At 35.8% G+C, this 12,538-nt stretch overlaps 1 protein-coding gene across 1 annotated transcript in view; it reads right to left on the reverse strand.

Annotated features, from left to right (window-relative positions):
- Window positions 1-166: 166 nt before the first annotated feature.
- The window catches only part of ZNF678 (zinc finger protein 678), a 103,587-nt gene continuing 91,215 nt past the window's right edge, over window positions 167-12,538 (reverse strand). Inside the window, 2 exon segments of the mRNA XM_011965739.1 lie at window positions 167-2,038; window positions 9,754-9,880. Of these exon segments, the coding sequence (XP_011821129.1) occupies window positions 546-2,038; window positions 9,754-9,880 (1,620 nt within the window). The 3' untranslated portion in view covers window positions 167-545.

Consider the following 12,538-nt stretch of genomic DNA (forward strand, 5'->3'; position numbering starts at 1 on the left):
AATCCCTCCCCCCTCCCCCCGATTCATTTAAATTTACATACAACTAAATTATCTATTTAAACTTTGAATTATTCTTGACAATCAACACTGCTTTAAAGTAACATCTGAAACTGTTAGTGCCTTAGTACTTTCTATAGTAAATTATGTAATGTTTTATTTAGACTTAATTTTGGACATTTATTTGTATTCACTGTATCTGTAAAATATATTCTACTATACTATAAACTCTGGTGTTTTCTAAGATATATATCTTGAAAAAATGTTTTTCCACATTTGTAGGAGGTTTTTTCCCCCATAAAATCCTCTAAAGTTGAATAAAGTCTGAATAATTGTTTAAGGGTTTTCCTCTGGTACAGATTCTATTTACAGGATGATCTTTGAAATAAACAAAGGTATTGTAATATTCTATATTTATACATTTCATTCAGTATAGTGTTGTGCACCATGAAGCTTACATTTTGTGAAACATCCTTAAACAGTCATGATGCTCATACCACTTTTATTCAGTATGAAATTACTGAAGCCATGTATAATGTAAGCAGTTTTTAAAGACTGCCACATTTTTCACATTTGTCAGGTTCCTCTCCAGTATAAGTTCTCTTATACTTACTATGGATTGAGGATTGGTAAAACCCTCTTCCACATTCTTTACATGTGTAGGGTTTCTCTCCAGTATGAATTCTTTTATGACGAGTAAGGCTTGAGAACTGGTTAAAGGCTTTGCCACATTCTTCACATTTGTAGGGTTTCTCTTCAGTATGAATCCTCTTATGCTTACTAAGGATTGAGGACTGGTAAAAAGCTTTGCCACATTCTTTACATTTGTAGGGTTTCTCTCCAGTATGAATTCTCTTATGGCTAGTTAGGTGTGAGCACTGTTTAAAAACTTTGCCACATTCTTCACATTTGTAGGGTTTCATTCCAGTATGAATTCTCTTATGTTGAGTAAGGCTTGAGAACTTGTTAAATGCTTTGCCACATTCTTTGCATTTGTAGGGTTTCTCTCCAGTATGAATTCTTTTATGCTGAGTGAGGTTTGAGAATTGAGTAAAGGTTCTGCCACACTCTTCACATTTGTAGGGTTTCTCTCCAGTATGAATTCTCTTATGGCTACTTAGATGTGAACACCGATTAAAAGTTTTGCCACATTCTTCGCATTGGTAGGGTTTTTCTCCAGTATGAATTCTTTTATGACGAGTAAGGCTTGCAAACTGTGTAAAGGTTTTGCCACATTCTTCACATTTGTAGGGTTTCTCTCCAGTATGAATTCTCCTATGTCTAGTTAGGTGTGAGCACTCATTGAAAAGGTTGCCACATTCTTCACACTTGTAGGGTTTCTCTCCAGTATGAATTTTCTTATGTTGAGTAAGGTTTGAGAACTTGTTAAAGGCTTTGCAACATTCTTGGCATTTGTAGGGTTTCTCTCCAGTATGAATTCTCTTATGTTGCATAAGGTTTGAGAACTGGGTAAAGGCTTTGCCACATTCTTCACATGTGTATGGTTTCTCTCCACTATGAATTTTCTTATGGCTAGTTAGCTGTGACCACCAATTAAAAACTTTGCCACATTCATCACATTTGTAGGGTTTCTCTCCACTATGAATTTTCTTATGGTTAGTTAGTTGTGACCACCAATTAAAAACTTTGCCACATTCATCACATTTGTAGGGTTTTCCTCCAGTATGAATTCTTTTATGTTTGGTTAGGTTTGAACATCGATTGAAAACTTTGCCACATTCTTCACATTTGTATGGTTTCTCTCCAGTATGAATTCTCTTATGTTCAGTAAGGATTGACCTCCGGCTAAAATTTTTGCCACATTCAATACATTGAAAGATTTTGCTTTCAGTTGATGAACATTGAGTAAGTCTATTATAACATTCTTTCTGCCCCTTACCCTCATTCACAGTTCTCCAGTCTTTCACTAAGTGCAAATTGTCAAGGCCCCAGCTTCTATGTCTCGTCAGTGTCACTTTTTGGCATAAATCTTTCATTTCCTGCTCTGGCAAAAGGTCTTGAATGGAATAAGATAAAATAGCTGAAAGAAATAAAAATAAAAAGTTATTCCACTTACTAATCTCCAGTAAATACACTTTACAAATCTAATAAATATTATATCAAAGACATTAACAAGATGGCATAATAAAATACCACAGGCCCTGTTTCCTTTTTGAACATATAAACTTAACAAAAATATACTGACCAAAATGCCTTTCTGAAAACTATAAAATCTAGTTGAGTTTGCAACACCCTAGGTGAGCACAATTGCAAAATCCACATAGAATAGAAAGTAAAGTTTGTTACATTTATACATAAAACCTTTCCTCCACCCCAATATAGCATGGTGTCTTTAAGAGTAAACTTCAAACTCCTGGCTTCTCCCTCAAAGCAAAAAAACAGAAAAACAAAACATTGCACATGTGCCCATACTCCTGGCTTTTAGGGGCTTTCCAAAGACTGGTTTCTGTCTCCCATAACAAAGACTGTTGAAAGAAATGGTGGTATGCTTTGAATGACAGCTTTGGTCTGCTAAGAAAAAGGTAAATAATTGTTACTGCAGCAGAGAGATCATAGTGCCACAGACAGACACCAGGTGTAGCACATGATTACAGGTTTTTACAAAGAAACATGAACAAATCTCTTTAGCTGAACAGTAAACACACGATTCCAGAGAAGACAAATCATAAGAAGAGGTTTGAGAGGCTACAAGGATCTCCAGCCTGGCAAATAGCTAGTAGCCTTCTCCAGGACAAAGCCACTTATAAAGAGTGTGACAGGTGGCATTTTATTAATGCCCAAATATGAACCAAAGATTACAACATATGCAAAATTATCAGGGTAACATGGTCCAATCAAGGAAACAAACTAAATAAAAAATTAATTCTAAGAAAATAAATATGTATAAATTATCTAAATAATTCAGATGACTCAGTAAGTGAAATGGGAACAAAGACAACTAAATAAAATCAGGAAATGGGAGTATCAACAAAATAATAAAATGTATAACAAGAAACACAGTGTGGGACTAAAGAATACAAGAAAATAACAGAAATGTTTACACAAAAGATGTAAAAAAATCAATAATAAACACAAAAAGACCCATAAGAAGACACATTATAAGCAAGATTTTGAAATCACAGAGAGGAATAAGATGTTGAAAGCAGCAAGAGAAAAGTGATGTGTCATTTATAAGCATTCTCCTATGGGATTACCTGTGAATTTATCAACAGAAACTTTGCAGGGAAAAAGGGAGTTAAGTGATATAGTCAGGGTGTTGAAAGAAAAAACAAAAACTTTCAAGCGAGAATACTATTAACAGTAAAACTGTCCTTCACAATTAAGAGAAGATGAAGACTTTCCAAGATAGCCAAATGCAGAAAAACTAAATCACCAGTAAAACTGTCCCATAGAAAATGTAAAATGGACTCTGGTCCATTGAAAATAAAATGTGTCATTAAACAAAAAATTATATACAAATACATAACTCTCTGGGAAAGATGTATACATACACAAAAATAAAATTCTGTAGTTTTATAATGATGGTGCTGAAAACACTTTTACTTACGCTCTACAATTTGAAAAATGCATGAGAACAATAATAAACATCTGTTGATGTCTATATAATATGAAATATATAATTAGTGACATCAATAATATGAAGTTTAAGGTAAATATAACAAAAAAATTTCTGTATGCAACTGAAATTAAGCTATTACCAGTTTATTATATGTTGTTGTAACTTTGGGGGTTTTATAATTCTCATGGCAACCACAAAGAAAATACCTATAGAGATACAAATAAACACACACAGAAGAAGAGAGTAGAAGCATGTTACTAAGCTCAGAAAACATACTGGAAGACAGAGAGAAAAAGAGGAAAAAATGGCTACAAGAATCCGATAAAACAATAAATGACAATAGTAAGTAATTATGTTTTAGACAGCTATTTAAATATTCATCAACAAAACATCCCAATCAGAAGACTGAATAAAGAGATTTAGAAAAAATTTTAAAAACCACAAACTATGTCTTGTCTCCAAGAGACTAACTTTAGACGACTGGCATAATAGACTAAAAGTGGGAGGAAGAAAAAAGATTCCATGCAAATGGTAACCAAATGACAGTTGGAAAGGTAAAAATTATATTGGGAAAAGTACATTATATGTCAACAACTGTTATATTTCACAAAGTATACTTTAAGCCAAACTTGTCACAAGAGAAAATATGAACATCAAGTAATAATAAAAGTGTTCATTTATTGGAAACATATAATTTATAAGCATGCATGAATACACATAAGATTTACTGAGAACATAGGTTCCCCATTAGGTTTCCCAAATATATATGTTTATTTAAAAATCCCACACAAATTTGAAATGCAAAGAGAAAACTAAATGGAAGTGCAACTATATAGGAAGAATAAAATCAGCAAGTTGTTGGAACAGGAGGTCCTCTTCTTGTATATCTCCCAAAGCAACAAAAACTTATCAACCATCTATGGACATAAGTGCCTTTGTGAGAGAGCCGGGCACCATGGCTCATATTTGTAATTCCAGCTATTTGAGAGGGTGAGGCAGAAGGATTACTTCAGGCCAGGTGTTTGAGACCAGCCTGGCTAATAGAGCAAGACCCTGTCACACAAAAAGTACATTTATGATTGCTTTGTGATTCAGGGAAGGAGTTGCAATACTCTGCCAAAAGCACAAGACCAAGGAAAGCCTTTTTCAGAAAGTAAGTTTACCTTCAGATGGCAAACTTGAGGACTGCTGGTCTTGGCTACAGATGAAGAAATGGCCCATTTAACATGATTCCACTTAGAATTCTGAAGTAACACTGTAACTGTCATTAACTCCTTCCAGCCATAGTCAAGAAGAGGTACTGCCCATTCAGAGAGCTAGGGTCAGATGCTCATTCATGGCCATAGATGCAGAACTGCAGACCTTGACATTTACTGTGGTCTCTGAAGCAGGTGAATAACTCAGTTCTAGACCTTTAAGCTACATTCCATGGCCAGTCCTGCCAACCTGGAGACCTGTGACCTGGTAAAAACCTTGCAAGTACTGGGTGGGAGCGACACACATACAAACACTTGGTATTAGGCCAAGTGTCTGCCCTACAGATCAAAGTGCTGAAGGCAACTCAGTTGGCAAAGTAATAAGACAGACTTCATAAGCACACAAGCCCCTGGTAATAAGCCCACTAAAGATAGACCCCATTGTGGACTCTGCAACAACCTTAGGACTCAGGTATATCATCTCTCTACTGTGAACCCAGAAAAGATCTCATCAGCTGGGGACCCAATAGGATAAAATCTTTACCTGTATAAACCAGTTTATAAAAACTGGTAGAGGTGTTTGCTCCTTCAAATGCACAGACACCAATGCAAAGTGATATTGTGCCCATTATCAATGCTTCTATTTTAACATAGTCCTGGAAGTCCTAGACAGAACAATTAGGCAAGAAAATTTTGTAAAAGCCATAAGAACTGAAAAGAAATAAGTAAAATTATTGCTGTTTGTTGATGACATCATCTTATATGTAGAAAGCCTAAGAAATAAACCAAAAATCTGAGTAAATTAGCAGAATATAAAAGGTTATACAAATATCAGTTTTGTTCTAGTACACTAACTACAAACCATTTAATAAAAAATCTCATTTACAGTAACATCTAAATTTCTTAGCAAAAAAATTTAAGCAACATGAAAAATCTTTACATTGGGAAAGAAAATATTGATAAAAGAAACAAGAAAAAACAAATAAATGTAAAGATACCCAATGTTTATGAATTGGAAGACTAATTATTGTAAAGTGCCATATTATCCAAAGCAATGAAGAGATTCAATAAACTTCCTATCAAAATTACAATGGCATTTTAAAAAATAATAGAATAAAATTTTAAAATTTATATAGCATTACAAGACACTGAATTGTGAAAGCAATCTTGAGAAATAATAACAAAGCCGGGGGCATCATACTTTCTGATTTAAAGCTCTATTTGAAAACTATGGTAATAAGAGTAGGATGGCATAAACACGAAAACTGATACAAAAATGGAACAAAATAGAGAGCTCAGATATAAACCCAGGCATATAAGGTCAATGAATCTTTAACAAGGGCGTCAAGAATACACAGTGTACAAAAGATAGTCTCTTCAATAATTGATGCTGGGCAAAAAGAATATCTACATGCAAGTGAAATTAGACCATTTTTTTCTTACACGATACCAAGAAATTAACTCAAAATAAAGACTTAAATGCCAGACAGAAATCCTTAAAAATCTTAAAAGAAAATATATTTTAAAAACTACTTGATATTGGTTATGGTAATGATTTTTTGGATATGACATCAAAAGTACAGGCAACAAAAGCAAGTATTAACAAGTTGGACTGCATGAAACTAAAAAGCATCTGTACAGCAAGAAAAACAATAAAATAAGAAAATCTGCAGGATGGGAGAAAATATTTGCAATCCATAAATCAAATAAAAGGTAGATATCAACAATATATGAGGAACTCATAGAAATCGAAAGGAACACAATAATAATGATAATATTAATAATAAAATTGAAAAACAGGCAAAAGACCCAATAGATATTGTTCCAATGAAGACATACAAATGCCAACAGATATATCAGAGGGCTATCACCAATCATCAGGCAATCACAAATCAAAACCATGATGAAATATCACTTCACACTTAAGATGACTAATACATATATATTAAAAAGTGAGATAACGGTTTGATAATAATGTGAAGAAAGGGGCTAAGAGCAGTGGCTCATGTCTATAATCCCAGCACTTTAGGAGGCTAAGGTGGGCAGATCACCTGAGATCAGGAGTTTGAGACCAGCCTGGCCAACATGGTGAAACCCCGTCTCTTCTAAAAATACAAAATTAGCTGGGTATGGTGGCACATGCCTGTAATCTTGGCTACCTGGGAGGCTGAGGCAGGAGAATTGCTTGAACCCGGGAGGTGGAGGTCATAGTGAGCTGAGATCGTGCTATTGCACTCCAGCCTGGGCAACAAGAGCAAAACTCCATCCCAAACAAAACAAAACAAAACAAAACACACAATGTGAAGAAACAGAAATCCTGTACTGTATACTTTAAAAGTTGTAAATTGGTGAAGTCATTATAAAAATTGGTATGAAGGCTCTTAGAAAAAGATACAAGTATAAAATTCAACAATCCCAGTTCTGTGTATATAACCAAAGGAAATGAAATCAGTATCTCAAAGAAATATCTGCATCCTCATATTTATTACGGTATCATTCACAATTGCCAAGATATGACAATAACCTAAATGTTTTTAGACACTAGATGGATAAATATGGTTTACATACACAATAAAGTATTATTTGGTCATGAAAATAATTTAATTCTGCCATTTAAACAACACGGATGGACTGGAAAGACATTATGCTAAGTAAAATAAGCCAGACACCAAAAGGCAAATACTGTATGATCTCACTTGTATAGAGAATCCAAAACGGTGAAACTCACAGAAGCAGAGAGTACAGAGGGAGTTGGCAGGGCCTAGAAGTGAAGAAATTGGGAAGGTGTTTTTCAGTTTTTGTTTTTTTGAGACGGAGTCTTGCTCTGTCGCCCAGGCTGGAGTGCAATGGCAGGATCTGGAGTGCAGTGGCTGCTCGCTGCAGCCTCCACTTCCCAGATTCAAGCAAATTCTCCTGCCTCTGCTTCCCGAGTAGCTGGGATTACAGGCACCCGCCACCATGCCCAGCTAATTTTAGTTTTTTTAAGTAGAGATGGGGTTTCATTATGTTGGCCAGGCTGGTCTCAAACTCCTGACCTCAAGTGATCCGCCCACCTTGGCCTCCCAAAGTGCTAGAATTGTTGTTTGGTTTTAAGATGAACAAATTTAAAAGATTGAATGTGTAATTTCATGAATACAGTTAATAATGTCATGTAGGCTTAAAATTTGCTAAGGTAGTAGACATTAGGAATTCTCACTCCAAATCAATTTGAGTGTGTTAATTATAGTACAATGTGTACACATCAAATTTTTATGTTGGACATTCATAATTTTTATTTGTAAAAGAGTTGTTACACACACAAATAAATATATATACATGCATGTATATGTATGTATACCCCAGTAAGCTTTATAGTAAATAAAAACAAATTTAAAATATAGTTATTTAAAAATAAGGTAAAAGGTGGGAGTTTAATATATGCTCAGCAATCTTCCAAGCTCCTTAATAAAACAGTATTGTTTTTAAATGTAGGGAGTAGATATATTAAATTATATTACTGTTGATACTGTAACAAAGTGGGCATAGAGTTTAAATTACCAATCTCAGTTTTTACTTAGAAAATAAAATTTTGAAGTAAAATAAGTTTAGATTTTCTTATATTTAGTGTTCTGATAAAATCACTGAGTATGAACTTCTGTAAAATCACATTTGAAACCTCCATAGGATAGAAAATCATAAAGCTGAAAACACAACATATGTTTGTGGTGTTCCTGGGATTTCTGAACCAAATGCCAATATACCACTACTCTCACAAATTTCAGACAAGATGCAAAAACAGAATTAAATGGTATAAAATAGAGTTCCTCAAAAATATGTAGATATGCCTATGTTCCACAAAGCAATGGAAAAGCAGTCAGATTATATAGTGCCTTATAAACCACAAAGAGGACTTTGCTTCACTCTGTAACCTCAAAGGAAAATCACTTCATGGTAGTGGAATCCTTAGAGAACTTAAGAGCATGGGGCAGAAGATGCTCCTGTGAGAGGAAGACAAAGAAACTCAGGCTTTTCTGAAGCAGAGCTGCCCAAACCACATTTTCATTTCTGGCTTTCTCCTTGACATTTGGGCCTCTAACCTGTGTCATCTACTTTATTTACTCCTATCTGCCTTGAAATTTGGCTACTATCACCTGTCTCTTTAAACTCCCAGGCTGTTTTCTTTGTTCTAGACAGGTGACCAGGTCTGGATTAGACATAGCAAGACCTGTTTCATTAGAAAAAATAACATGACTCTTGCTGGCACGCTCCAATTACCAACCTAGTACGGTGCTTGGTAGGAAAACAATTTTTTAGAAGGTTCTAGAAAATTACTCCCAAAATACTATTTTCTGACATTAACTATACAATATTTAGAAAGGACTTTAAATGTATAGGTTCTTTTTGTTTGTTTGTTTGTTTGTTGAGATGGAGTTTAGCTTTTGTTGCCCAAGCTGGAGTGCAATAGCGTGATCTCAGTTCACTGCAACCTCTGCCTCTCAGGTTCAAGTGATTTTCCTGCTTCAATCTCCTGAGTAGCTGGGATTACAGGCACATGCCACCATGCCCATCTAATTTTTTGTATTTTTAGTAGAAATGGGGTTTCACCATGTTAGCCAGGCTGGTCTTGAACTCCTGACCTCAGGTGATCTGCCCACCTCGGTCTCCCAAAAACGTATAGGTTCTTAGCTCCACTACCCAATACTACTGAATCAAAACTTGGTAGTGTAATTAGATTTTGAGGTGTGGGCAACAGTATCTTATGCCACTGAAGTTCTGGAATTACCAGTCATCTAGACTGAAGAATTTAGACCTTAAAATTTATGTCAAGATGAAACATTTTGAAGATTTTATTTTCTACACCAACAAATTCCCAAGTTTTCCTTAGAAGCAGAGATCAAAAACTCATTCATGCAAATGACAAACTCTCAGGTAACATTTCAGGAGTGAAAAATATGAAATTCATAGTATGAAATATAAATTGTGTATTGAAGTTATCCTCACCCAGGGAGACCAGGTTTCTGTAGTTCTCGAACATCACATCCCTATACAAATTTCGCTGGGCAGGGTCCAGACATGCCCACTCCTCTGGAGAGAATTCTATGACCACATCACTGAATGCCAATAGTCCCTGGGGGGAAAAAATACACACACATTTACAAAATGTGCCATGGGCAGAGTTCTTAATTTGACTCCAACTGAATTGAAGAGAGTAAAGTGAACTTTTTCTGGCATAAATTGTCCAGTAAGATACTGTTTAAAACACAAAGATTCTCAAATGCATTCTGTAACTCTAAGGAAAGAGGATGGCATAAGATTTACAAAACCAGTGTAGATGCTATACTTTTGTTAAGCGTTATAGTATAAAAATAAGGGTGCCAATACAGGCATTACATATTGGACAGCTATATTTACATTACACAAGATAAGTTGGATAAATTTCTCAGAAGGAAAAATCATCTGAAGTGCCTCTCAGATTTTAATGCATATGACAAGAAATTGGAAATCTGTTTAAAATGTAGATTTTGATTCAGAAGGTCTGGGCTGAAACCTGACTTTCTGAATTTTGAACAAGTTCACCTGTGATGCCAATGCTTCTGAACCAAGGAGAATATTCTGCCAAACATTAAGTGGCAGAGCCTGCATTTATCTCAGTTCATTTGACCATTAAATAAGAGCCTTCATTTTCCAAGGTCAAATAATCTAAGAAGGAGAACTTCCAAATTAAATGTGATGGTTCATGCCCATCAGTTATTAAATCTCCCCAATGTACTTAATAATACAGAGAAAACTAATTTGCTTTATAGTGAAGAAATCTGTCAGAAAGCATCTTAACCTAGTGAATAAAATTAACACCAACTGTAACAGAAAAAACTGGTATCACATGTAAAAATGCAGAGGAGGAGGTTACAACATTATTGCTATAACAGCATAGGTCAAGAAGGCAAAATCTGAATCTAATCATAAAGAAACATCAGTTTCATGCAAAATTCCATCAACTTTCTTTTAACTAATCCAAGGACCCGAATCCATCTCCAGTGGGAATCTTGGGCATCCACACCTTCCCATGTTCAACAGATACAAAAGAAACATTCATTTTGCAGGTCAAAAATTTATAGTAAAGATTGCTTATGGCACTTAAAAAGCCTGAATGGATATAAAACATTGATATATAGGAAAGAAATATTTTTCAGAGCCCCTTGACTATCATAAGAAGAAAAATTTAAAAAGTACTTGAAATAAATTTATTAGGCAGAAACATTACAAATATATAAATAAAAGTCTGCAAGTTTTAAACACATGACATTTCTGGAGAAACAGCTGACCCAGCCCCTGACCTAGTACTCATTTACCCGAGAACCAGCCATTTCTTCCTCTTTTTCTGATTTCTGTTCAGATGAGATTATCTGGACAAATCACACATCTTGAGAATATGCCTTTAGAGATGTCAGCACAACTCCTTCACCTGCTATGACCACACACACAGGCAGAAGGACCTTGAAATGCAGAAAAAGCTACTTTCCTGTTTCTTCATCATACAAGACAGGAACAATGAGCTCCTACATAAAGGTCAAAATGTGAGTTTTCATTTTCCTGCCATCAAGTGCCCTTCTGTCCCATGGAAGCCAGCAATTTTGGCTACAATAATAAAAATATTGGCTGCACTGACTTGAACACACCAAACCAAAGGAGAGCAGGCCCTGTGACCTTCCTCTGGAACAAAGGCTGAACTCAACTCTCTCAAATGTATCTAAGGGCCCTCATGCTTGACCCTGGCCTTACCTTAGGATCACATGGGGTACGAAACTAAAACAACAATGTTCTTACCCAGACCAATAGACAGAACCTGTGGGGAGGGTACAAGTAAGAGTATTTCTTTAAACTGGACATGTGATCCTAATTGGAGGCTTGGGCTGAGAGCCACTTAGCTAAGCATTGCTTCTGAAACTTCAATGCGCATATATCATTTGCTATTCTGAGCCCCACTTTAAGTAATGTGATTCTGTAGGTTTGGAAGAGGTCTATTAACTGGCTCCTGTAAGAAGTCCCTGTTCATGTTAATGTTGCTCCTCCTAGGTCCATCACGAGTAGCACTTAGGTAGAAAACTACAGGCACAACAAACAGAGTCCCTTTACACAATACTCTTAGTCCAGTACAAATATTTTTGGTCCAAAGTGAAGACCACCAGTCACAATTCTGAAACATGGCATTATCTGCTAGCCCTTTAAAGTTTAAAGAGGACCACAATGTCTGAGCAAATCTCCATTTGGGAAACAACTTGTGCATATACATTAATGCAATGTTTATGGAGCACGTACTATGTGCTGGGAAGTACATTACAAAACACTATGTGGGGAACTTCACATTATGTGAGTTAATCTTCATAAAACCCTGGGAGGTAGATGCAAAGTGTCTCATAATTGCCAGGATGTGAATACAGGGCATACTCTTTCTATTTCTTTTTCCATTTATCTATCACTGATTTTAAAAATAAAACATATAGGCCGGGCGTGGTGGCTCATGCCTGTAATCCTAGTACTTTGGGAGGCTGAGGCGGGTGGACCACCTGAGGTCCAGAGTTCGAGACCAACTTGGCCAACAAGGCGAAACCCCGTCTCTACTAAAAATACAAAAAATTAACTGGGCATGGTGGTGGGAACCTGTAATCCCACACTTGGGAGACTGAGCCAGGAGAATCGCTTGAACCCAGGAGGCGGGGGTTGCAGTGAGCCAAGACTGTGCCATTGCACTCCAGCCTGGGTGACAGAGCAAGACTCCATCAAAAAA

Source organism: Mandrillus leucophaeus, unplaced genomic scaffold (genome assembly GCF_000951045.1).
Source record: "Mandrillus leucophaeus isolate KB7577 unplaced genomic scaffold, Mleu.le_1.0 Scaffold734, whole genome shotgun sequence".
NCBI classification, from domain to species: domain Eukaryota; kingdom Metazoa; phylum Chordata; class Mammalia; order Primates; family Cercopithecidae; genus Mandrillus; species Mandrillus leucophaeus.